At 45.3% G+C, this 27,410-nt stretch overlaps 1 protein-coding gene and 1 long non-coding RNA gene across 3 annotated transcripts; one reads left to right on the top strand and one right to left on the bottom strand.

Moving 5' to 3' along the window:
* Positions 1-65: 65 nt before the first annotated feature.
* Positions 66-21,993, bottom strand: MAPK14 (mitogen-activated protein kinase 14). Of its 2 annotated transcripts, none has more exons than XM_038162665.1 (12): positions 21,558-21,987; positions 14,783-14,912; positions 14,351-14,409; positions 13,868-13,979; positions 13,336-13,365; positions 12,866-12,913; positions 12,318-12,432; positions 11,787-11,858; positions 6,327-6,406; positions 3,694-3,772; positions 3,243-3,416; positions 66-2,460 (listed from the first exon to the last, which is right to left on the bottom strand). In XM_038162665.1, exons 1-12 carry the CDS (start codon positions 21,671-21,673, stop codon positions 2,393-2,395), a joined length of 1,083 nt encoding a protein of 360 aa, XP_038018593.1. In that variant the 5' UTR covers positions 21,674-21,987; the 3' UTR covers positions 66-2,392. The 2 variants fall into 2 exon arrangements, with proteins under 2 accessions (XP_038018593.1, XP_038018592.1); XM_038162664.1 differs by lacking the exon at positions 6,327-6,406 and adding an exon at positions 4,261-4,340 and having other exon boundaries at positions 1,927-2,460; positions 21,558-21,993.
* A 499-nt stretch (positions 21,994-22,492) lies between these two features.
* Positions 22,493-27,279, top strand: LOC119711944. Its single transcript, XR_005259780.1, has 3 exons — positions 22,493-23,990; positions 24,692-24,800; positions 25,318-27,279. It is a non-coding gene; the product is annotated as an uncharacterized LOC119711944 (long non-coding RNA).
* The last annotated feature ends 131 nt before the right edge of the window (positions 27,280-27,410 follow it).

Below are 27,410 nucleotides of genomic sequence, written 5' to 3'. Positions count from 1 at the left end.
GAAATTCACACCCTGCTAAAACTCAACACTTCAGTGCAAGAGGTTTCCAAGTACCAGCAGTGCAGTAAATCTGAAAAATAGATTTTATTTTTAACCAGTGGTATTGTGACATCTTATCTGGCATTACCAATTACAGCAAAATCCATGGATAGAAACAAAATAGCAGATCTCTGCTTTTGGGTGCAGCACGGTGCCCAGGCAGCTGAGCACGGCACGGCACTGGCAGCAGGGAGTTTGTGCCCCAGGGGCTCCCTCGGAGGACAGACTCCAGTGAACCATTCCCACTCACACACACAGACACACCCACACACACAACACCGAGAGTTCTTAAAAATCTTGAGCAATATTTCTGCATGAAATCACACTGTAGCATCTACACAGAAAATGGCTGATAAAAATAATCTTGCTGTAGGTTTACATAGTATATCTACATTTTATTTGATACCCAGACTGCTGGCCCAGCAGAAAAGGGAGGGTTTTTTTTGTCTTGATTTTGTTGGGCTGTGGAGAGTTTTATCCTAGAGCACAACAGAGCTGCTCTCTTCATCTCAGCCCAGACCTTTATTGAACTTTTGGCCTGAAGAGATCCCTGGGAAGTAGCCTAGGAAGAATCAATGGCTTTGTCATCCATGTCCCATCCCTTTGTGCTGCCTCTTCAAACATGGGGCAAATCACTACAAAAACACTCTCTGCCCCACAGGTAACAAGAATACAAAATACTGCAAAAGCCTTTCTCCTCACATACACGGGCACGCTGCCCACACAGGATGCCTGCAACAAATTAAAGTCTAAAAATGTTTCCTCCAGAAGCCCTAAAATTGGGCTCCTGAGTTCCCCAGCTACAGATGGAGCACACAAACACGCTGAGAAACCTCCCTCCTGCCAGTCTCTAGCTCTGGGCACTTCACTCATGCAGAGTCCTGGAAAATACAAAATATTTGAACCATGTTTGTATTCAAACATACTCCCTTCTCATGTTTCCTTGGGCAGAGATCAACCTGCTAAGAAATAGCCAAGAAGCTCTTACGTGAGAGGATAAAAAAACTTCTAGTAAATGTTAGTTTTATGTATATAAATATTTGTATTTATAGATATAGACAGTGAAAGGGTGATTGTGTGTTTATGCATGCTTATTTCTTTGCTTTGGGTTCCAATACTTCTAAAAAAAAATCTTTTCAGGAAATAACTTAAGTTCTGGCACAAGATACTATAGTCATTTCTTTAAAGAACATTTTTTACACTCGATCTCACAAGAAACCTTTCCACCCAAGCTCTCCTCCTCTGCAGAGAGAAGGTCAGAACAAAGAAAAGGTGCATGTTTCTCTGTTGTCGGACACGACATCCTTCCCTCGTTGAAGCCTCTAGGATGGCAGGAGTGTCACAAGGAGCTGCAGCACAGGAGGAAGGGTGCTGTGATTTTATGGCACTGCCTGAGGTACTCAGCAAACATTTCACTGACGATTGAACTGCCCCCAGTGCCATCCCCAAAAGGTAAGGACAAAAATCAAGCAGCTCTACATGCACATACAGCTACAACATGCAAAAACACACCACCTCGTAGGGAACAGGATACACAAACGTGTGGCTAGCAAGGATCTTCCCCAACCTCTGGCTCCCGGGAGATAATGCTGAGAAGCCTCAGAACAAGAGGAGGAGGAAAGTGAAAAACACAGGAATACCCAATCCAGGGGTTGAAGTTGTTGCCTCAAAATTACTTCCCAATTACATTGAGTTCATGCCTCGCTGCCTGGGAGCCTTCACTCTCAAGAACGGTGGGTCGGATTTCCACCCCAGACTTCCTTTCCCCTCTCTCCCCATTTATTTAAGGCACAAACATATTTACAGTTTCAAACATCTTTTCATGTTCCAAGAATCAGACACCAGAAGGCCTCTACACTCTGCTGCACCAGGAAGATCCGGATGTAAATCACACACCTGGCACTGAACAAGGACATCCCCCAACCCCGCCTTCAGTCCTGAAGAAAACAGAGGACTCTCTAAGCCTACCAACCAACTTTCATTCTTTTTGAGGTTACTCAGTTGTAGGAGAATTGATAAATGGCAATGATTGCAACCAAACTGTCGCTGTCACCTTCCTCACCTCAGCCAGCAGTGCAGGCTGCTGGTGCACTGTTACTCTGGAAGAACTAAGTGCAGTCAGAACAGGTCTCCAGAGGCTTGCCCCAGGCTGTACACAGAATACAAGAGCATGCAGCATGTTTACATAGACTCAGCTTCCTTCCCTCCCCCCTCCCTCCCCAGTTCAACACACACAAAACCCCTCCATAAGGAGAATATTGTTGTGATGAGGCACTTGAACGATACTTGGAGAGTCCCTATGAAAAGGCCTTCCCTTCACAGTGAAGTGGGACAAACAGAAGAGAGCAGTTTCTCAGGACTCCATCTCCTCTTGGTCAAGCGGGGGTGGCACAAAGCTGATCACTTCATCATAAGTCAGGCCTGGGGAGAGAAGTGGGACAGAAACTTAACAGCAGGACCATGACAGCACTACCAGGCACACCTTCATGCAAGAAAACCTGCAACAATCTCAAGTGTTCTAACAGCATTTTAAACAAAAAGTATCGTTTAATTAAGACAAAGAAGAAAAGAATGGTTACACTGCTCTCAGAGACCAACATAGACAATAAAAGTACTTTCAGAGCATTGAGGAGAAGTAAGTTTGAAAACAAGGATATGCTGGTGTGCTCCTAGTAGTAATTAGTTACCAGGGACTATGCTAAATATGCACACAGCATGTGCTGGATGCACTTAGTGGAAGGGCAGAACATTTTTATCCCTTTCTGCTGTGCCTCTAACCATGGCTTAGCTGAACCTCAGCTCATGGGATGGAGAGGAGAACACTGAGGGGAGACTCACCCGGGTCTGAGAGGGCAGCTCCAATCTCTGCTCTCTGTGAGCAGTGACAGCACCCAAGGGAGTGCCTGGAGCTGGGGCAGGAGTTGGGTTGAGTATCAGGGCAAGGTTCTTCCCACAGAGGTGCTGGGCACTGCCCAGGCTCCCCAGGGAGTGGGCACAGCCCCAAGGCTGCCTGAGCTCCAGGAGCACTTGGACAATGCTCTCAGGGATGCACAGGGTGGGATTCTGGGGTTGTACAGGGCCCCTGTGTAGGGCCAGGAGTTGGACTCCACGATCCCTGTGGGTCCCTTCCAACTCAGGATATTGCATGATTCTACAACCACAAGAGAAGCTGACTGTCCCTCCCTTCTCCTCCCCAGGCTCACTTTTCCATTCTTCAATCTCAAGCTCTCTGCTTTCAAAGGACTGGTCGTAGGGGTCTGCCACGGGCTCGTCGTCGGGGTCGTGGTACTGGGCGAAGTAGGCGTGGGCCAGCGCCTCGGCGGCCGTGATGCGCTTGTCCGTGTCCAGGACCAGCATCTTCTCCAGCAGGTCCACGGCTGCAAGAGCACCAGACACAGAGGATCTCTCACATGAGCTCCGTGACTCTACTCTGAAATGTAAAGCTTCTAAAGCCCAACACAGACGAGGAATCTGTAGTTTCTCAGGACCCACCATCATCCAGCATTTTCTTCCTCTTACACCCTTGGCCACACATCCTTCACAAACATAACCCTGTTCTGCACTGCTCCTGCAGCCAGAACAGAGCTTTGGGAATCTCCAAAGGACAGGACACGCCAGCTTCAGTTTCAGGAAAATTTAACAAACAAGTCTTACCCAGGGGATTGGCACCAATAAACACGTTTTCAAAGTTCATTTTCGGCATGTAAGACAAAGACTGGATGTAGTTTCTTGCCTGTGGAAATAAATGCTCTGTTGAAGTATCAGACAACATCCAGCCAGCAAGATCAAGTGAAGCACTGGTTATTATGGTCTGTCTCCCTGCTTACTCTGACACCTACTGAGCACATCAGCATGACCCTGTCCCAACCAAGGCACTCAAGACAGTAGAGGAAGAGCTGACATTGCTCGTGGCAAAGTAAGATTGGAAAGCAGAGAGGCGCAGGAAGAGCTGAGCCCCTGGTGTCCCAGCAAGGCCGGGGGCAGCCTGCTGTGCTTTCACACAAAGCCAAACCAGCTCACAGCCAGGCTCCCCGAGTCTCGCACGTCTGTGGTAGAGCACGCACTGTCCAAATCTCACATCCTCGTTCAGTACCAAAATCTTGCACGAGAGCAGGGTTAATTGCCCACCCCATGCCACATGCAAGCCTTGAATTCACAGGAGTGGTGAACGCTCCGAGTGAAGCCCTGCCCTGCACACCCCCTCCTCTGCTCAGATCTCACCTCGTGGCTGGGCATCCTGTTAATGAGATATGCAGGGGGCGTTCCCGTCAGACGCATGATCTGCTGAAGCTGGTTAATATCTTAAGTGCCTCGTCAAGGGCTTTGTTAAAAACAGTGCAAAAACCATTTCAAACAGAAAACAGTCGCATACAAAAGCATCTCTCCTGCAAACCACAAGGCAAAAGCCATACAGGCAGGGTCCACTGATTTTTTCAGCTACCAGTGAAATGTTCAGCAATTACACGAGTGAACACAAAGCAATGGAGAATCACTGCTCAGCTGGTAACTGCCAGTACAGAAAGCATTTCTGTCCGAGGGAAGCAGCATTGCACTCCAACAAGGCTGTGTTCACAGCAGTTTTAAGCCATCAGAGTAGACGTTTCCTTTGGCTGAGGCTACTCCACAAATTTTTCCCTGAGCTGTGCAGCTATACACAGCTTCAGGAAAATGAACAGAAATTAAAACAAAACTCTACCCTCTGCACTGGTTACCAGCTTTTCTTTCCTCTTGCCACATAGAAAGTGCTCAAGTTTCTTGTGGTGCAAAGTGAAACTGGCTCACAACTGACACCTGAACAGCTCTGAGTGCCCTTTGATGTGGGCTGGGTGACAGAAGGCATTAAATGCAAAATTAGCAAAACATTAGCATGGCATAAAACGGAGTTAGCAGGTATCAGTGAACAGGGAAAGTGAGAGTCAGTAAAGTAATGCAGCAGAAAACCAGAATTTGTTATAGTGACACACGCAAAACCATCAAACACTTAAGAGTTTTGCTTTCCCCATACAATGGATAAAGAGTAGAAACAGTATTTACTGCCCTTTTTTTTTTTTTTTAAACAGACTTGTTTCAGACCTGGATAAGAGCAATTAATATTTTTATTGTGCAATAATGTTTAAAAAAAGACCCACTTGAACTTACACACGCAAATTAATCTTCTGCTTAATTTAGTCAACCTTCCATCTTATGCCTCTTGCTAATCCCCTGTACTTCAAACACCAGAGTAGCCTTAAGGTCAGTTCACAGGGCAACCAAATCAGTCTGGGTTATTCAGCTCTAATCTCTCCAAAGCTGGAACATCCCAGGGCTTTTTACTTTGGTGGGATATTCAGCAAGTTGACCAATTTATCCCAGTTTGCACTGCACATCCCTTCAGCAGGTGCTGTTCAAGGCTAATCTCACATTTGTATTTACAGTCACTGTTAAAGAACATGAAGCTGCAGCACTAGCTAATCTTCTCAGCACTTTGCACTGCTCTGATCCTCTGCTGCAGCTCACAAGAGGGACCTCAGTGCTCACCGTGCACTCTCCTCTTGGTCCCTGGCTCTGGTTTATTCACTGCTCCTTCAGGAACAGGTGGAACTAAAGGCCATTTCGCACTGCGTTTGCACAAGTTCACAATTCAAGATTCCTACAGCACAGCAAGTGGCTGCAAATGGAGGTCACCCTCCCGAAGTGACTGCAGGAAGCCTTTTTGGGGCTCCCTTGGTAAAAGGGCCCCATACAGCAACGCCCCACACAGCACAAGTGAAGAGCAGCCTCTGCTGAGTGCCTGGAACAGCTGCTACACAAAGGCAGCAAAAAGGCATTTTCTGCTATAAAACAAAGATATGGCAGCAGTGTTTCAGAAATTAACCACACTACCGAAGGGACTGAGTGTGTTTAGGGGATAACACACCTGCTCCTGTTTACAGAGATCCCTGGGTATGCAATCTGGAGAAAAAATAACTGAGACAAGCCTCAAGCTCTTAGCTGTGAAAAATACTTGCCCAGTAACACCTGATGATAAAGCAGATCACAAAGTAAACCCACAAACTGAGAGAAAAGTCACGAAGCAGTAAAATGAGAATATGGAAGGATGGAATCATACCATGGGCAGAGGTAAGAGGAATAAAGATCAGAAACACAAAGCAGAAGAACTTAAAGCCATCCAAGAGCAAAGAATTACAAAGGAAGAAAAATAACAGAAAATAAATCCCAACACATTCTACAGATAATACTACAGGAGAACAACACACAAACTTGGGACTTCTGAAAGGGCAGATATTACAATCAAAGTGTAAACTCACAGACTCTGAGGAGATTTTCTTCAAAAGCTCAGGCCCTGGGGTTCCAACGAGTCTCAAAATGAGCTTCAACTGATCAATATCTAATGATGGACCATAAAGGAAAATGCTGGGAGAAATCAAAATGAAAAGCGCAACACATCACCCTATTAATGCTGGAAATCCATTCTTGCCAAGGCCTCGGCTGAAAAGCTATTTTAGGCAAACCATGTTCATTCCTCTTGTTACAACTGAATTTAACTGAGCTCTCTCATGTCAGACAGATTGAACACCTTGTCTACAGACACCCCACATGCATGGAACTGGGCACTGCATCCTGAACTACTTTGGAGCAGAAATCTTCAGCCCCACTGGCAAAGGCTGAACGTCCATGCTCCCTTCACCCCCTCAGGCCCCACAGCAAGCTGCAGTTCACAGGGTTAGGGTGCATTAGTAACAGCTGAAGTAAAGCAGAAGGCTGGAAAGGGCAGGCACTCATATTAAGAAGAAAGTCAAGGCTTTTTGTGAACACCTTCCAAGCTCGTTCAGCCACTTCTAAAGCTCGGGAGGAAAGGAAATGGTTGGACCCTGCAGCATCACTTCACCTTGGGCACGCCCTGCCCACGGCCAGGGCAGCTGAGCTGCTGCAGCTGCCACGGGCTCCTGCCCTGGCACCTCCTGGGGACCACCAGGGCAGGGGGATCAAACACCTGAGCATCCCTTCTGCCCTCCAGAGAAACAGAGCAGGGGCTCAGGTTTAACACACGTCTGTGGAAAGCTCTCAGGATGGAGCACTGCAGATGGACAGAATGTTTTACCAGGAACACAGCTCCCAGCAGGCCCCGGGCCAGCCTGGGCTGTCCCCTCTAACAAGGCCTAGGTGACAAAACACACAATCTAGGGGGGAACCCATCACTGACACGGCTTTATGTCTAAATCTCAAGAGACACTAAGAAGACACAAAGTATCCTTTTAAAAACCATCAATGCATAATCTCCCTCCTTCCCTGAATTATCCTCCACAGGGATTTCAGACTGTCCATAATGTTTACATTTGCCTTTCAAATGATACCAAAGCAGTTACACACATTTTTGTAGACAGACAATCTTGTTTTCTGGGATCAGTGCCTTCCTGATGGCTGAGGATACAGCTGCAGTTCCTTCTCAGAGTATCAATTCATGTGAGTACTGCAAGAACTTCAAAAACTGTCACCTGTTTAAAAACACCTGGAAAACAACTCAGCGTTCCTGTAATATTGGCAAACTCTGCATGAAGGGAATCACCGATGCTTTGCTAAAACCACCATCTTTTGAAGTAAACTTCAGACCCAAGTTTTATCTATCAAATTAATTGAGCTCTGGAATTAGCCCTTTGTCAGAACAGCTGAATTAAATTTTCCTTTGTAAAGTTACTTGGCAAACTTCCAGCTACACAAAACACTCAAAATCTAAGAGTAAACCCAATATCTAGCTGGATTTAGCACGCCTGAATTGCAAACCCTGAAGAGTCAATGCTCAAAATGAGATCGGAATATCCCCTGCTGTAGGAGAATTAGCAAAGGGCAACCTGCTAACCACAACTGGCTCATTTCAATTACATTTTCTTCAGAGCTATTTAAAAGTCCTTACTTCTTTCCCTCATTCTTGTGCAAGCAGCAGTTGAAGTGCAAATTTCAGAGTGCTAACATGCCACAGCTCAGTTTAAATATTTAAGTTATTTAAAGGCATTTAAAAGCCTGTGCACTGGTGTGCCAACAATATTGCTGCCCTGCTGTGGAAGACACCTCTCAGATAAATAAAAAAGCCACAGACTATGGAGCTGGCTCTGCCAAAACCCAACCCTGCTCCTGGTTTTGGGCCTGCCATCTGTAACCTGCTGAACTGCAGCATTCTGGAACTACAGGGCCCAGCACCTCCCAGAGAAATGAGCCACAAGCAATTAAAGACAGGAAAGAGATTTAGTAAATACAAAGCAGAAGAAAAACACCACCACATGGGCATGGGGAAGGAAAGCACAGCATGCAAACCCCAAGTGCCATCTTCAAGGTGCTCCCAAGGACTGATGAGGTATTTGAAAATTCAGAAAACAACCTGCTATCACCACCAGCAGCAAACCTCACAAGACTGTAAGAGCTTATCCAGGCAAAGCAAAGCTCTGAGTTGTTTTAGCTGCCCTCACAAGCAAGAATAAGGTGTATCAGAAGAGTATGTAATTTCAGACTGGTTAGTTATGATGGAAGTTTCATAATACTGAATAAAAACAGTAAAAAACCCACTCTCCAGAGTTTAAGGGAACACAAAACATACAAAAATGCTAAACTAGTACAAGAAAAATCTAGATATTCTTATTTTTACTTTATATGATTTTGTGCAAATCAAATAGTCAAACAAAGTCAACTTTCCTACTTATTTGTACGAATCATTCACATTCAGAGCTGTAAGTTTAATATTTGTGTTTAACAGAAACTGATCTTGGCATCAGACAGATACAACAACACCAAGAAGAAAGCCTCAGCTAAGCCTCCCCTGCACAGAATGTGCTGAGTTGGAAGGGACCCACAAGGATCAGAGTCCAGTGCCTGAAGGACTCTGATTTTCATCACCTCACTTTTTGGTCTCTGACTTCTCTCCCACAATCTTGATCCCCTTCTCCACCTCCTGGCAGAGATCTCACCAGTATTAGAAATCCATCTTTCATCCAAATGCTTCTACCCATAGCTTACAACAGGAATAATTCAATCACCTTGCATTCAGTTGTAAATTAGAAGTACTGCAGCAATCCTGCAGAGCTAAACCCAAATTAACCACAGGGTTTTTCCAGAGAGCATCTCAATTCTTGCTTTAAGTCAATGACAGCTGTGTGTAGAATCTCTAAACTCAACATTCACTGATCAGAGGCATAATCGTCACAGACAGCACTGAAGATCCTCATTTCAGAGTCCAGCTTCATTACCTGCCTGATGAAATGAGCTTACAGCTTACCTGCCCTGACTGGTGCATCCCCAGGCTGTACAAAGAAACATGTGAGGGACTGCAAATAACATCACAGCATTTCTGCCAAATCCTTGCTGAAAGGGACCAACAGCTCAAACAAGAGAACCATCTCAACAGGGGGATGGTCATCCTGAGAGCCATTACATATTCTGTCACTCTAATTTTGGAAAGGTAAGGCTACACAGTTGAGAAAATTTCCATCTTGAGACCAAAAAGCAAGAACTGCTTCAAACGTTCAGTTGTCAAACAGCAGCAATTTCCAGCAACACAGGGAATTTTCTAGAGCTGCAGTGGATTTGGATATATCACATCCTTGGCTACTGGACACAAGGCAAACATACCTTGAATTATTCATGTTAATATTAACTCCAAAGCCAGTAAGTCAGCAATTGTACAGTGACACTACAGGAGGAACAAGAGCCTCTGCAAATCTGTGGGTACAATGAAATTAAGAGGCCAGAAGTACCCAACAGGATTCTGAACCTGGAAAACCCCTTCAACTCTCTCCTCAAATAATGCAGATATAAAGATTTCAAAGAGCCTTCCAAGCCAGGAAGAAACCAGAACTGACTGTTATCCTAATTCTGCTTGCTGTCTCTAGATGCCAGCAAACCTGGAGTGAAAGCTGCAGCCAGGGTCCTTTCCACTCCTTGGGGAAGTGCTCCATGCACCAACAAGATTCAGAACCCACCCCGCTCCCCTTTTCATTTTAACCTCGTGATCAAAAAGCACAAACACAGAAGCACTGGAAGAATTACAGTACTACAAAGTTTTGTCTAAGACTGGAAAGGATTGGGTCTGTTTTTCTTAAATCTAAGCAACTCAGACCAGAAAGAGCATTTAATTTAAATTAAAAAGCATTACTGCCATTTGCAAATGAAATTGAGCATTTAAAGTAAATCATCACAAGCATCTGCTGGGAGACATAAATGAATGAAGTACCTTATTATGATAAAGCAAAGAAATTAGATCCTAGAAGTAAACTTCATTTTGCATTGCAGATATCAGTGGCTCTAATTTACAGCTAAGAACAGAGTTGGAAAAAAAACTTCTCAGAGTTGGAAGAATCACCATTTTGTTCAATTCATAAAAACCACAAAATAAATCAAAACCACAAAGCATTTCTTACACATTGCAAATCCGATTACAAATATTTTAGTTGCAAGTGTCAAGTTCTTTAAAATCTGAAGTGTCACTGTTGCTAGGGTTAAACAATGGCAACGGCTTAAAGACTTTTGCTTTGTTTGAATGAACAATTCTTGGTATCTCAGTTTTTCTTAAAAGAAACAACAAAAAGAAATGTCCAAACCAACCTACACACGCTGAATCAACAGATAAAAATATACCAGCTTTTGTTTAATTCAGTTTCTGTCTCTGACAAGAGAAAAATACAGCAGAGATGACTACACAGCACAGTGCAACAAATTCAGAGAGAAATGATGAGATGGAGTCAAGCAGAAAAAGAAGAGAGGATGAAGTTGAAGCACACTGAAAAGAGAGGTGACACTGAAAGCTGGAATGAAAGCTTCTCCTCAGGAGGGAGTTTTGGAACCCAGATGCTTTCTGAAGGTAAATAAACAGCAGGCAGCAATTCCAACACCAGCTTTCTCCTCATCAAGTGCTAACATACTTGAATTAACTGACATAAATATTAACAAATTAACAAAAGTTATTAAAATGAACAGGCTGTGGTTGAAATAATAAACTTTGGTAAAAGGTGGGCAATGTAATTTTCTCTGGCAAATGAAAGCCCAATTCCTAGGCAATGAAAAATCTGGCCAGTAGTAAATTCCACCCCAATCTTGGGTGGCTGAGCAAAAATTTTAAGTGCAGCAATTTGCATCAAGTCTCACTTCCAATTTCCTGGGGAAAATATGACCAAATCTCACAAAGTTCTCTCAAATTTGCCAAAGTGTCCTACCCAGTCCACTCTGATGAGGCAAAAGAAACATTTTGGAAAGATCTTATTCGAGGTTGATTTTTCCCATCAGTACAAGCACACTGTGAAAGAAGGTTCACAGCCTGTTCACAGGCAAGCATGGAAATGGAACCTAAACATTCCAGAGCAATTTCAATGAGAACCTTGGCACTAAAGAATCTGCAAACCCACTGCTTTCACAGCCAGGATACCTCAGGAGAAGAGAGGCCAGAAGGGAATCACATTTGCAAGAAACCTGAAGCATAGAAGATTCTTGGCAGACGTCCATGCAAGTATCAGCTAGAAACTCAACTAATAAATTTAAATAAACTTAAAGGAAAGTAACAGAAACAAAGAGTATATAAATCTAATGATGACAATAGACAATAAAGAGGAACAGATGTGCAGCAAAATCAAGAACTCACCTCTTTGTACTGGGAGTAAAAGAAGCCATTAATTTAAAAACAAACAAACAAAAGTCCATAATTAAACCCAGAACTTATTTTCCTGTCAATTATGTGAAAATGAAGATCTAATTTCAATTTCAAAAAAGAAATTGCTTCTAAAGGATACGGTCTGTGCCAGGGAACAATGTTCTTCCAGTCAACAGCTCAGCCATAATGCATCCCACTGACCAAATATCAACTGAACAAAATAAAACAGAAAACAAAACATGATGCATAAAAATACGGCCTGAGCACAACCATCCCATGCAACCAGAGCAAACAGCTCTGTCCTGGAACAGTCCCAAGGCACTTTTTGTCATTTCTTCACACTATAGCTGCAGACATTCTCCTCAAGCAGACACATCCCATCGCTTATTTTAAAGCCTCTCTGTAGGAAAAGCAAGGCTAAGTGCTGACAATATTTCGCTGATTGCAGTTTCACAGGTTCCAATTCCTGGTGAATGCTATCACGATGATTCTTAACTTCCACCTGACAGACAGTGGTTCCAACAGCAGCTCCAAAGCATAATTACCAGGAGTGCCAACTTCTGCAATCAGAGGAAGGGGGAGCACGTGCAAGGACAGCCTCTTTTCTTTGCCCCCCACAATTCAGAAACTTGACAAACCAGAGACTTCTTGTGCTGGCTAAAGGCATTACCTGTCTGGTTGTAGTGCATCCAGTTCAGCATGATCTCAGGGGCCCTGTACCAGCGGGTGGCCACGTACCCAGTCATCTCATCATCCGTGTGCCGGGCCAGCCCGAAATCCAGGATCTGCAACACAAACACAGGCACTGCAGGGCAACAGGGCAAAGCACCCGGCACAAACAGGCAGGCAAGCACTGACTGGGGACAGGACAGGTGGGAGAGCTGCAAGAACAGATTATGAAACCAAATTTCACAACCTGTGAAAAGACACTAGGCTAGAACGGCGTAGGACTCGACCATCAGAATTATGTCTGGGTGTCTTGTCTCCAAAACAAGTAAACACAAACTGAAGCTGTTAGCTCTGCACTTTCATGATGATTCACTGAAAACACAGGACCAGATACAGAAACCACATCCCTCCAACTCTACAGCTGGGAAGCACATTATTACCCTTCTATGAAAGTATTTTCAAAAGGAATTGTTTTGACATTTAAGTTGCAAGGGGCATTCACATGGCACTCAGCTCTCAGTCAAATAAATCAGATTTTAATTACATTACCTTTAGCTCACAGTCTTCATTGACAGCTAGGTTACTGGGTTTTAAATCCTAAAAAATTAAACATCAGCATTAACAGTGGAGTATGTGTTGTTTCACGAGTCTGAAATAGATAAAATTGTAAACAGAGATAAAAATACAGATTCTAACTGAGTGCAAATACTAACTTTGGATAAATTATTTTATCAGAGTCAGAAATCTCTTCAGTGGTTCTCATAGGTGTCACACATAACCAAAAATGCATAAAGGCAACACCGTTGCTGCATATTTGTATTTAAGAGAAAAGCTAATTCACAAAGGAAAATTATGGATCTCGACAACCACTTCTCCTGTTCAAACTTTTCACTACGTAACCAAAAAAATTCTCAGAAAATTTTCTCTGGTTTCCCTTGGTGCTATATTGTAAAAGTTCATGCTTCATTTTTTAAAGATATTGTTTCACTACAGGAAACAATCTTAGAATGAATACTCACCCTGTGTATTATGTCAGCTGAATGGATGTACTGTAAAATAAGATGACAAAATTTATGTAACAGTCCAAGCAGCCACCTCCTCATCTCTTCCCTGGAAAATACTGCCCTAGCCCAGCCCACACAATTGAGGAGCTCCAGTCTGTCTGTGCGTCTGTGGGTTTCACCGGGTGGGTGTTCCACTTTGCCTCTCCTTAGGAACACCCAGGAGTGCTGCCACACGAGTGGAACACCACAAGTAAACAAAACTGAAGAAATGGAAAATCCATTGCCAGAGCAGACCAGAGGGCATCACAGTTCAGCATTTTCTAGACTCTGCCCATAGGAACAGACACAAGGGATAGGTGACCTTACTGATGCAGAGCTCCAGAGAGGCAGAAGTGAAAGAACAACAATAAAATGCTATTCTACAATACTTTAGGGAAGTTACAGAAGCCCTGTGCACACATCTGAATCTCTGAGGATGTAGCATTCACCAGGAACTTCCACCCCCCGTGGTGAGCTGTCCCCACACAGGGAAGACAGGGACACTCACCTTCAGGCCCCGAAGGATCTGGTAAATGAGAAACTGCACGTGGTCATCAGTGAGCTTCTGGCATTTCACAATGTTGTTCAGGTCTGCTCCCATGAGATGTGTCACCAGGTACCTGTGAGCAGAAGCAAGCACGTGGGCTATGAAGCAATCTCTTGAGTAGGATTAGGATAAAAGTTCCCCATAAATCTCCAGTAGCAGAGCTGACTGTCCCAAAGCACGGGGTTCAGTGAAACACAGATTGTGACACTTTAAATAATGCAGCAAATTAGTAGAGTGATCCAACAGCACGGGGCAGCAAACCCAGCAAGTGAACAATTCTGCCACGTCCAGTAGATTAGGGTACACTGTAACTTTGTGCCGGAATTCAGGATTATTTGTGAGTGATGGCAGACAAATTAAAAAGACAAATATTTCTGTCATAACCTGGGAGGTGCAAGGAGATACAAAAGACATTTTGTTGCAATTTTCAGAGAAGTTACCTACACATCATTGAATTCTTCTAGTGATTTGGCAGGGGTGAACACGTCCAACAGGCCAATCACCTAAAGAGAAAACAGGGAAGAGAAAAGCTGTGAAATATATTTATAGCATACTATGATACAGTTACCAAGAGCCTTTGTGGCACTGAAGTATTTATTGCAGTAGATGTTTCATTTCCATCTGTTCAGTGTTGTGCTTTATGCGAGCTAAGGAGGCCTCCTGGAACTTGCAAACCTGATGCAGACACACGTGAGAGCTCTGCAGCTCCATTCACTGGCTCAAACCATTGCAAACCAGATACTCTCATACCTTGGACTACTGCGAGCTTTGCATCCAGACAAGGAAAAAACCATATGCAGCAAGCAAAAAGCAATCCTGACGGGTGGATGCTCAGCCCAGCCTGAGGAAAGCATTGCACAGCCCCCCTGCGCTCACATTTTCGTGTTTCATGTGCTTGAGCAGCCGCAGCTCCCGGTAGGTTCTCTTGGCGTGGATGATGGACTGGAAGGGCCGCGACAGCTTCTTCACCGCCACCCGCAGACCGGTCTTGGTGTCAAAGGCAGAGCTGCAACACAGAGCAAGGAAATCATCAAGTGAACCATTTATGGATGCCTTCAAACCCACGCTTATTCCAGACACGGAGTTACAGGCAGCACCATTTCTCCAGTGAAGATGATTTCTAGGGATCCTGGTCCGTAACCTGCACGGCACCCAAAATCTTCACAATTTCACACAACTGCTGGTTTCTGCAGAAAATGTTAAATAGATGAGTCTTGTCCACACAGTAAAGGGAAATCTTGTAGAAAGAAAGAGAAATGTTTATGGCTTTGCTGTCTGAAGTGCTCTTAAACATAATTATGCACTAAAACTCTGGAGAGAAGAGTACTTGTAAATACTATCACTGCTCCTAAACATACTTTCAAACACCACACTTGATCACAAAATGCTATGCTCAAAGTACTATTTTCATGGTTTAAAGCCACACAAAAATCCAGGACTTGTGCCTAATAAAATCAGTTATGATTGTTGTTCATCATAACTGAAGCTGAAATTCAATTTCTTTGGTAAATCCCATCCAATCACCAAGTTCTGTTACACAAAAGTGCATGTGAATGAATGAGAAGTAGCTGTACATTACCAAAACTTGTTCCTTTACCAGAAACATTGCACATACAAATAGGATTTTTTCTTAAGATTCCATGAGGATTTACTTAATCCTAGTCAGAAACTATACATATATATATATATATATACACACACACACACACACATAGAGAGAGAGAGTACAGTAAAATTACATTTTAAGTAATTTCTTATGCAACTTATAAAGCTCTGGTCTGTCCTAAAGGAAGGAGGAGGAGAAAGAAAGGAGACAAAATCAACAGTTGACTCGAGGCAATGGGTATGGGGAAAGCATGGAATGGAAAGGGTCATACAAGGACAATGCTGGTCGGTTTTCCTGCTGTATTTGTGATTCAGGTGAACTCCTGATTCCACTCCACAGTGAGTATGCACCAGTTTTTGATAAACATCAAGCAACAAGGAATGCTACATATTTATAAAGTGGGAAATTTAAAGCTGAACTAACAGAGCTCCAAACCAATCCCAAGAGCAGCCCTAGAATAAACCCACAGCTGCAGATGCAAACCACAACGCCCACCCCACCAAAGGAGCTCTCTGAAATAAAGGCAGCTGTCATTTACTTTGAAAGCAACCAAGAATTAACCTGCAAAAAGACTGCTTATCTCAAATTTGCCCAGTTTCCAGGGAATGTGGTAAGTGAAGTTTATGAGAAACAGCAAACACAACAGCAGCAGCCTCCTGGGAGCAGCGACCCTTCCCCCAGGCCGGGCAGGGAACGGAAAATCCCTGTGTGCACAGTGCAAGAGCAGCTCCCTTTCTAGAAAGGGCTTGCTCAGAGTGGAAAGACCTCTGGAAAACACTGGGAGTGCACCAGGTCACAGCAGCAACCTGCCAGAGCTCAACTCCTCCAGCTACGCCACACTGGCTCAAAAACACCCTCAGCAACTGCTTCCACATGCAAGTTATCCTTTACACCTCAGCCTGGCACACAAAAGAAGCCACCAAGCATTCATTTTTTAATGTTGATTTCAAATTCTCAAGTTTTCACACATCACTAGAAAAAAAAATTATCCATATTTAAGTGGTAACACTTCATGAAATTTAGAATTCAATTATTTTTCAGCCTCGGGTAAAAATCACCACCCTGCAATACATAAATATCTCTAGTTTGGCCTGAAAATACATGCCAGCATTTTACTGATACATAAGGTGTTTTCTAGGACTTAGAGCAAAAATAAGAGTAGTCATCATTATTCAGCACGTGCTGTTGTAAATTAGTCATGGATCTTCACCAGTTTCCAAACATTTCAGGTACAAAATGCAGCAAACACCAGTAACTCCACCTTGCAAAGAAGGGGATCATCTCACACCTCCCCAGCTCCAGAGTCAAATTTCTCTTTTACTTTCCAAGATTTTGAGATTTCAGAGCCACCAGACATAGAATAAGCTATTTCAGGATTCAGATGAAATTCAATTTCACTTTTTGTTTTTCAATTACATTTTCTGGGGTCATATCAAGTCCCTGTGCTGCTGCAGTAGCTGTAGAACCTCCAAGGGGACTGCAGCCAGCAGCGCTGGTTAAACAGCACAATGCACAAGCTCAGGAAAGAAAATTCTGTGTAATTGAACATTCACAATCTAGACTTCAAGTCAGAACACAAAGTCTGGTCATATTTGAGGCCTAAAGACTATTTCCCCCCAGATAAATCATGCTGAGTATTTTTCTGCCAATGCAGATGCTGGCTCGTGGTTCCTGCAGAGCGACAGAACAGCTGGCAGCTGCAGAACACGTTCAAGAACACCAAGCTGCCTTCCAGCAAGACTTCAAAACAGCTGCATTACACTGATCACATCTCGGCTAAAGAAGCCCAATTAGGAAAAAATTGCACATTGCACAGTTTTAAATCCCTTTTAAAACAAGATCAGCACAAATTTAGAATTGATCACGCTTTTTTTTTAACCTCTTACACAGTGCTGTGCTATGGCAAATGAACTGCATCCACCTCACCCTAAGTGAGCTAAAATTACAGTTCTGATCTAACCCGAACTGAATCCAGAACACAGGAGGCAGAAGAAAACAATTACTTCAGAGAACCAAGTAACAAGGTTACTTATAGCACATCTTATTTAAATATTAAATAATCAGATTGTTAATTTCTGTGCAAAGGCTCTTTTGCTAAATATAAGCTGCTCATTGCTAGTGCCTCTGCAAATACCCAAGCTAACTGATCCCCTTAGTGCTACCCCTGAAGTGAATTTATGCATTCCTAATCAGACAGAAAAGCACAGTTTATTATTGACTGCAGTCACTTCTGTACCTGCACTTCAGTCACCACCCTCCCAACACACAGTAAAAGCTGCAAATATTCTCCTGTGCTAGAATAGCTTCTGCTTCTAAGAAAGCTGCAATAAAAATCTCCCTGTAGGACAGATGTGCTCTCACTAATTTCCCTTAATACACCAAGTTCCCCTACAGTCCAAATCCTTGCCAGCACTTTCAGAGCTCTGCTCAGCTTTTCTGTGCCTGCCCTTCTCCTACTCAGCTCCCCTCTCCCCACACATCTTCTGCCAATCCTTCCTGTGTGGCTGCTTCATCCCACTCACTTTTACAGCTCTGTTCTGTCACTCCTCACAGATCTACCACACCTTGCAGAGGAGCAGCCACCTGTCCCTCCAAGCACACACAGGATTTAGAGGCACTTGCACGCTTTGATAAGGGATTAGAAAAAAATCCACAGAGGAACTGTTTCTGTAAATGTGGTCTTTAGGGTTATTTCATTTCCTCTGGAGCCTAATGTTTTAAAATGTCTTAAATCTATAATGTTTCTCTAAATTCTCAGTATCCAAGAAATTCAGACTCGCTGTAAGCCCAACTGTGGGTTGAAATGGGAAGAAATCACAGGTTTTGGAGGGCTGTATCACCTGACAGTCTATTAAAAAAAAGCTAAAAAAAATCTTATGCAAGATTTTGAGGAAGAGTAAGTCTTGGCTGCTCAATCTTTTCCAGATTAATTAGGACGATGCAGATAGCTTGCAAAGCAATTAAGCCAAACCCCTTCTTTAACAAAGGCATCAGTTCAACAAAGAACAGCTGCAAAAGTATAACAATTAAGGAAACTAAGAGTATACTGAATGTGCTTCACAGCCTTCTAGAAATTGGTGGGAAATTTGGGAAAGCAGCGTTTTGCTTAGCTCAGAGCTGGCTGAACTGATGCCAGGAGTCGAGACTTCCCTCCAGCACACGCAAGAAATGAAGCAATCCTCCAACTGAAGTGTGAGTCACCAATCAATCCCATGTCTGCTCAGCAACTCCCCACTGCAAGATGTTGAATTGTCCAGGCCCCTCTCCTTACATGAAAGATTACAAAACGGGTATGTCAGGAGCCCTTCTTGCAGTGCAGGCCTGCTTACAAAAGCACGCAAGAGACTGTGTTGTAGAAATGCACTAAATGTTGCAAGAATGAATGAAACAGCATCTCATACAACAGATGCCATGGCAATTGTGACGTGACTTAGGAAGAATCAATTTGAGGATATGTGGAGATTTTTCTCAAAGTTTTGGAACTGAATCCCTATTTGTATCTCCAACACTTGCAGTTTTAAAAAATGGATCCTTTAAAATACCTGAGCTGGCCATTGGAACCTCATTCTTCCAGCACTGCACATTACCTTCAGAAACCCTGCAACATTTGCTCTCATCTCGGGCAGGGGCTCAGCTGCCTGCAGAAAATGCTCTCCCTCCATGCACTGACTGCCCAGGGGTCAGGTTTGTGCTTGGGGAGCTCCAAGCCACCCTCACAGCACATCCAGAGCAGCCCTCAACAGCTCCACAGTCCAAGTGACTCAGCTGGCACCTTCATGCTTTCTTTTTTATTCCTTTTCCCCTCCACTTGCTGGAGATGCCTCATTTTGACAATCTCAACAACAGAGCATTTGATCACATTTGAATATAATAATGCAGGGAACGTGCATGAAACTATAGTTACCATTTCAAGGACTGTTCAAACACCACTGGGTACTACCCCAAAAGGGACACACCAAACCCCAAATGAAACTTTTACTGGAGAGAAAAAAAATCTCTGAAGAGACAGAGCAGAACAAGTCCTTGCAGGAATGCCATAAATAATAGCATCACCACTTGTAGCTTAATAAACGTCCATAAATATGCAAAGGTTTTTGTTGTTTTCTTGAATTTTTCAATTCTGACATACTTTCCATATCACTACATCTTTTGTGAAAACTATTTTTAGAAGTACATACAGGAAGCCATTACCATGGACTGTAAAAAGACTCTGCCACATGTCTGAAACTGCTTCCAATACCAAACTGCTTCACTTGGTCTGAACAAAGTTGCACAATCTTTGAAAGTTTTGACACAGCAAAACAGGAAATTCGTGATGCTAACTCTTTAGTTATTGGTTGAAAACAAACTTTGCAAGTATTACATGTACAGTGGAGGTTGTAGGGAGGGGAAGAGAAAATGGGAGTGGGGTATATGATACAGGATCAACCTTAAAATACAAAGGACAAGGCACCAAGCAAATTAATTTCCCATTACATTTCAAGAGTTGCATAACTCTGTGACACTTACAGGGGTATTTATCAGCTGTGTCAACAAGGTCCTTCTTTCACCAAAAGAAACCTATTTCCTTCCAATCAAAATCATTCTATAATTATATTAAAAAAAATAACCACCAACAACCAAACCAAAAACACACCTCAGCAAATATACTGGTTATTCTTGCTACACAATTGACCAGCCTGGTTTACTTTTATGAAACGCAAGCCTCTGCACACCTCAATCACAGCACTTGAAAAAATGCAAGTTATTTAAGCTCAACTTACCAACAATTTAATAACAGATTAAGAACAGCTGGGCATTTCATTAAAACTGCAGCACATGCAAAAGAACTTATTTTCTTTACTAGCAGCATGTGTCCCTGCTTATAATAAAATTGATACCCATAATGTAAATTTGCATACTACATTTATAAAAACATATGCATGCCTGCTCGAACACAAGAGCAAAGCAGCTTTGTAATTATGCACCCGTATCTCAAAATTCTGCTCACACTTTGACAGAACCAAAGAACACAGAATAAAACCCAGAATGCTCATGTGGAAGATGTTTCTTAATCAAAGGAGGCAGTAATCTGTGAACATTTAACTAAATGACTGCTAAAGTCTAGAGTCAAACTGATTCAAATGCTACCTTGTCCTTAAGCTTAAGCAAAGTATGCAGCTCCATTTATGTTTAATGATCCACCGCAGTTCAGCAGAGAAGCTACAAATTAAGGACGCTTTGTATCTCACACACGTAGCCTGGTTTGTTCCTACTGGGGAAGCATTAAAAACTAAACTCTTCAAGCTCCCTGTATTTCTGCAGGTCTCACAGCAGGACTTTACTCTCGCAGGGAGCACATACTGCAGTAATTCTATAGCAGCAATAAAACGAGTCCTGTGTTCATCTATTATTGCCAAGAAAATATCGGTGCTTGTAAATCCACTATAACAAGTCAGGAACACAAAAACAGCCCTCCCAGCATTCCCTCTGTTTCTTGCCTATCAACAAATGCCAGATGAAAATACAATTGTCTCCAATATAACCTATCCTTCAGGTCCAGAAAGAAACTGGGACAAGAGCTGCCAAGCCCTGAGCTCTGCAAAGCCAGCTATGGGGGGGGGGGGGGGGGGGGGGGTGCTTAGCAGGCTCCATCCCTCTGCACTGCCCACCTACTAACAGCAAGAAATCCCACTGAAATATGTCCATATGAGCTCATTCGGGGCGGGACGGGGGGGGGGCCGGGAACGACACATTATTATCTTCCCCTGCAAAAATGTTTCGGAGCCACCTGCCATGTGGTGCAATCCCCGACGCATTCCAAAGACGAGACTGCGGCTTCCCGGCAGCACCGCGCGTAAAGCCGGGAGGAAAAATGTCTCTTGCAGGAGGCTGGTGGAGAGCTGAGGGACAGGAACCGCCGGGGGACGGACGAGCCCGGCTGGCCGCGGTGCCCACCCCGCACGGCTCCCTGTCCCTGTCCCTGCAGGGCACAGGGGGCCGCGGGGCGCGGCGGCGACCGAACGCGACCTCCCCCGCACTGCCCGGTCCCCTCCCAGCACTCACCAGACGGAGCCGTAGGCCCCGGAGCCGACCGGGGAGAGGTTCTGGTAGCGCTCGGGCACCTCCCACACCGTCTTGTTCAGCTCCTGCCGGTAGAACTTGGGCCGCTCCTGAGACATCTCGGTTGCGGAGCCCGCCCCGCCCGGCCCGGCGGGAGGGGGAGGCTCTGCCTGCGGCTGCAACAGCACCGCCGCCGCCACTACCTCCTTCTCCTCCTGCAGCGGCAGCAGCGACTTCTTCCTTCCTTCCTTCTTTCGCTCCCTCCCCCGAGCGCTCCCGGGCGGGGGCAGCCCCGCAGCAGCGACGCCCCCGCAGCCGCCGCCGGCCCCTCACGCTCCGCCCCGCGCCGCCGCCGCCCCCCTCCCACAGGCACGGAGGGCGAGGCCGAGCGCGGCCGTGTCACCGCCTTCCCCCGCCGCTCTCCCTCCCCGGGCTGTGCCACGAGGGGCGGGATGGCCCCGAGAAGCGCTGCCGGCGGTCGTGCGGCCAGCGGCGAGCGAGGCGGGGTCGCAGCGTGCGGGGCGGGGACGCGCTCCCGCCGCAGGTGGGACGGCGCAGGCGACACCGCAGCCGCCGCCTCCGCCCCTCACGCTCCGCCCCGAGCGGCACAGCCCGGGCGGCGCAGCCGGGCTCGGACCCCGTGCACCCCGCACGGTGCAGGCAGCTGCAGGTGCTGTCCCCGCACGGCCCGAGCGCGGAGCCGCTCCCGCGGGCGGCACAGCCCGGGGCTCTCGGGGCTCCTCAGGGCTCCCCGGGGCTCCGCGGGGCCGCGCTCGCGAGAGCTCCGGGCGCAGATGCCCCAATATGGAGCCCGCGCGGCCGCGTCTCGCGAGAGCGGCGCTGAGGGCGCCGGGGCCGCGCCTGCCGCCCTCCCCTCAGCGGGCGCCTCGCTTCTCCTTGAGCCGCTCCAGAAGTAAAAAGAAAAGGAAAATAGATGAGGAAGCGTAGCTAGGGCAGCGCAGGGTGAGCAACAGCGTGCCGGGGTGTATGTCAGCCCTAGTGCGCCTGAAGCCTTGCTGGCTGGTATGAATTGTTCCTGTAAAGTTCCCAAAGATGTTTTGTTCCCTTCCAGGGGTGGCAAGTTAGGGATGCTGGGGAGAGCTGAGCTCGCACTGCACAGTCTTCCCAGTGTCCTGATCTTTGTTTTTTGAGAATAAGCTGCTTCTCAATACTTCTCAAAAGGCCTTGCAATGTCAAAGACACAGATGTGTTTGCTTTCAAGTGCATGCATAAGTCTCAAGTCATTATGTGCAGCAGGTGAAGCTATGGTATCTTCACCAGGTAGTAAGTAAAGCATATCTCAGAAAATAATTAATGTTAGGGATTTGTGTTCAAGGCCGCTTAGCTTTTCATCTCAAGCTTTAGAAAGTTGAATTGTTAGCAATGCAGTGAAAGATGGACACATTCTGAATGGGTTATGGAAGCTTGCTTTTAAAACATTTGGCTTCCCGTATCAAAACCCTTCTCTTTCTGTACACAAAGCACCGTGTCCTATGATGCTGTAAGTCATTGAAGCCTGCAGGAGCAAACACTTAAAAGTTACCACTGCTCGCACCTATAAAGTAACTACTTCTTGGTGTCTTAGGGTCCTTAACGCCTTTAATTTGCAAACTCTTTTCCTTCCTGTTAGTTTTGCTTGTATGACCTTGCCTTGAGAAGGGTGATTGTGCTCAAGGATGTCAGACACACCTCGCTCTCTCTGTGGTTTGGAGTGGCTGGGGCATTTGTACAAGGCAGTGAATAAAATGCTGGAGTCCCTGCTGAGGTATCAGAAGAAACAGGTCTCGGTGATTGTGGGTTTGTTTCACTGTTTCAGTCTGGTTTGACTATGAATATCACAGTTTTCTTTCTGAATCTCTTTTTGGATCTAGTCTGGACTCTCAATGCTTATGGCTTTTTCTGCTCTGCTGAGTCCTCCTGTGAAAGTAAACACAGAATCTCTTATTCATCATTTATCTGGGCTTTGTTTCAGTGTATACTGAAACTTCAGCTATTGTTTTGAGACCGTGACAGGGCTTGAGACTCAAGACTGAGCCACTGGGTGAGGTTCTGCAAGGTGTGGTGAGCTAATCTATCAGCCTGCTGCTGCCAAAAGGGACAGGAGCACCCAGGGAAAGGAAAGCAGGGCAGCCAGCCTTCTCTTTCTGGATAACCAGCTCTTTCATCCCTAAAACTATGGGTCTTGTCCAACTTACACTGCTGTAAAGGAATTTTCTGGTGATAATTGCAGGCAAACAGAGCTGTAGTTTGATTTGCTGTTGTTTTCTAGTTCTCAGTAACCATGAAGACTTGTCAACAAGGTTGCTTTCTGTAATAGTGAGATCCTTTACGTTGTGCAAAAGCCTTCTGTTCCACCACTGTCTTTTTATAGCTTAAAAAAATATAAGAAGGAGACTGGATGAAATTCTGGAGTCAGAGAAACAAAATCACTTGATGGTAAGAGCTGAATTGTGTATATTTATGACATGTGATGTAGAGTTAAGAGTCTGTCCACCCAAAATTACCTGTTGCAATAAAATAAGTTTTGCCCAGAATTCAAAGGGAGAATTTTGCTAATTTTATTGGAAACTTTATCATTGCATTGTTTAATAAGAAAATCTCCTTTATCTCTTCCTCCAGCTCATTGTTTAAGAAAAATATCTGCCTTGCTTCCTCATGATTTTTTCCCCGTTCCTTTGCCACTTCCCTGTTTCATGTGTTTTCTCTGTTCTCCATTTGGTGCCCACTTTTCAGCAGAGCCACCCTTGACAGTGAAATTATGGAGAAGGACCCAGCTCTAGAATGTTAACGTGAGGCCCCACAGTCACTGGTCACAGTTCAGGGATGCCAGAAGCCTCATTTGTATTTTGTTTGTAAATAAACAAAAAACCACAAACAAACCAAACCAAACCAAACCAACATTGCCAGGGAATTAAAAGGGGAAGAAGGAGCACTGGGCAGTGGGGTTAGTCAGAGTTTAGCTACTGGAAATTCTGATTCAAACACATACATGGGAAATAAATCATGTAGGTCAAGTCCTGATTTAACCCACTTACTAAATAGCTTCATACAGGAAACACTTGGCTGGTTTTGGGGAGGTGGGGTAGGTTTGTTTGGTTTTGTTTCCCAGATGTACTGTTTGTATGGTTTTCTTCTAGGTCACAACGGGAGGAATCAAAATACCATCCCCTCTTTTTCTGCAGCGTTAATTAGGTCAAGTAATTGATGTATCCAGTGCTCTGGGCTTCTCCAGCGACAGGCTATCATGTGAGCAGCACGGAGAGTTTGTGATTCATCTGAGTGGAACGCAAGGGCACAGAGGTGCCTGCCTGGCACTGGTGCTGTGTGCCAGCTCTGGGATAACACCTGTGCAGGTGCCTGCTGAGAGCAAACCCTGGTGGAGCCAGGAGCTCACACGAGAGCACTGCAGAGACACAGGTGGCTGCTTTGGACAGGATAAAAAGTTAGGCAAGGTAGAATCTACTGCAAAACAGTTTGCTGAAGTCCAGCTGAACAGCAGCAGGTGGAATATTTGGCTTGACATGTAAGCCTTCACGTTAAATTATCCTGCCAGTAACTTGAATATTGTCATGGAGTTGAGGAAATGGGGCTGGGCAGATCCTCCTTTGAATTCTCCATTTTTTCCCAGATTTTCCAATTTTGTTGCTTTGAGTCCTGTGTTCCTGTTTGGGCAAAGACATCTTTGTGTGCCAGCTGGAAAGGCATCCTGCTGAGTTCTGCGGCGGGCAATGACCTTGTTGTTGTTGTTGTTTTTATTTTTCAGAGTGAGAACCCTGCCAGTGGAGGGCAAAAGCTCCAAGGTTTTTATTTCCAGAGGTTGCTGCACCAGCTGTCTTTGGGCTGATGGGGGAAGTGAAGGACAGAGATAGCTTGATTTCCTGAAGAACTGGAGCTTATGCACATGCCTTTTCTGTCAGTATTCTGCAATAATTTTTAAGCTTGGTGGCTGTCTCAGCCAAGTTTGAGTAGGGCAGGTGGCTGGAAGTTCCAGGAAAAGCAATTGTTCTAAATAAAATACTCCAGTAGTTGCCCCACCTAGGGAAAGAACCCAGTCTTGGCTAATCATCCTGTGCTGGGGTCCTACACCTGAAGGAGACAAGGAGGAGGGGAAAAACCTCCCCAAATCTGCAGGAAAGCAGGGTTCGTGAGTTCTGCTGCTCATGAAACCGCTGGAACTCCCTCACCTTGGCACTGCACATAATAGTCTAATGTAAGGATATTGACCTTTCAGAAAAAGCTTCAAAGAAAGGTGACACGAAATATTCACCATGCAGGAGGGTTGGGATCAGCACCCAGACAGGAGGTGACTGTTTCCCAGGAGCCCCCTTTGAGATGAGGCTGGCCTGGGAATGCAGCAGGGACCCGCAGCAGCTCGGGGTGTCACCTCCAGCAGTCCCTGTGAGCCCAGCTCCTCGAGAGCTGGGGATTTGGGCTGTCCTTTGCTCCCATGCCAGCGGGGCCCTCTCACTGATCAGCTGGTGTCACCTCGTTGTGGGAACTGCATTTGACCACCTTGGCAGTCTGGCCACCCTGGGCTAAGCGTTATACCCAGATACGAACTTGGCTTTTCAGGAAGATTGTATTGAGTCTCTTACTGCAGAGGAAACTGAATCCTGGAACTTCTTGGACTGAAAGACAGGAAAAACTGAAGGTCCAAATGGTATTGAGCAATTCTCAAGCCACGTATGCTTCCCTACATTGTTCTGGACAGTGGCCTCACGCCAAGCTTCCCTCAGCTCTGTTCAAAACGAGTAATGTAAACACCATGAAAAGCATGGCCCTCATTTCCAGATTCTTTTGGCTCTCCTATGGCAGCCTTGCTTTAAGACGAAATGGATTCTCAGCTATTGGCACCATGAAAGGTCTCCACTGAAAACTTAAAAGAGATTTTATTTTTTTTTATCTTGTTCAGCAAAGTTCCAAATCTTCCCTTCCTACCACAATGACTGCAGAGTTTAGCACCAGGGGACAAATCAGACATCGGAATGTCAGTGTGCAAGTCATGGGTGTTCATGCTGCAAAACAAATATCCTGCTGAGAGGGAGTCCAGCCAGTCCTGATCTTTTCCCCCATACAGGTGTGCAGTGCCATAACATTGTTCCCACATATGGGCACAAGGCTTCTGTGTTCAGCCAAGAACAAATCCCTGGACATGGGCTGTGAAGTGACAAAGCACCTGCTTTATAGCCAGATATCCCACCTATACCTCTAAAAACCCATGGAAGTCAAAGTTTAAGGGCCTGTCTATCATTTTTGTTGGCAGCCTGAAGTTCTTACCTGACATAGTTGCAACAAGTCCAGTTGTTTTGCATGCAGCAATGCTCTAATGTTCTTCCCAGCTGGTGGGATGCCATGATGCTTTCCTGGCAGGGCTTGCTGCAGAAACCCAGCCTGCAAATTATTGTGGTTTTATTTCATATCCCCTACACATTCATCTAAGTCCTTTCAGGTTAAATAGCGTTGAGAAAAACTGCAGATAGTAGAACCTACAAGAGTTCTAAGGTGAACACGTAACCACCTAAACACAGGTGTTTGTTTAACGCATGCCACAAAATGCCCGAACGCCCCAGTAACTGCAAAGGTTTTTTTTCGTGGTCGTTATTAAATAAACAATTTCATATTAAGAATCGCTGAGTCTGCCGGGCGTTGCACTCCGCTGGGGGCACATGATTTTACACATGGATTCCGTGGAAGGCTTTGCGGGCCGAGAGGCGCTGCGGGAGGCCGGCGGGCGCGGGGGGCCGGTGCGCGGCCCGAGCGGCCCCGGCGGCGGGCGCCAAACGGAGCCCGCACCGCGCCCCGCGGCACTACCGGCACCGCCACCCGCCGCCGTTCGGCTCGGGGCGGCTCCCGCAC

This window comes from Motacilla alba, chromosome 26 (assembly GCF_015832195.1).
Source record: "Motacilla alba alba isolate MOTALB_02 chromosome 26, Motacilla_alba_V1.0_pri, whole genome shotgun sequence".
Lineage (NCBI taxonomy): Eukaryota > Metazoa > Chordata > Aves > Passeriformes > Motacillidae > Motacilla > Motacilla alba.
This window is presented reverse-complemented; position numbering and strand designations above follow the sequence as displayed.

Bases quoted from the DNA above. Each gene is read 5' to 3' on its own strand.
- MAPK14 (XM_038162664.1), bottom strand. From the start codon at position 21,673: ATGTCTCAGGAGCGGCCCAAGTTCTACCGGCAGGAGCTGAACAAGACG. The intron at 13,980-14,350 runs GTAGGTAACTTC...TTCTGCTCACAG, and splicing joins CTAGAAGAATTCAATGATGT to GTACCTGGTGACACATCTCA. The intron at 2,461-3,242 runs GTGAGCCTGGGG...TTCTCTCCCCAG, and splicing joins TGAGATTGAAGAATGGAAAA to GCCTGACTTATGATGAAGTG.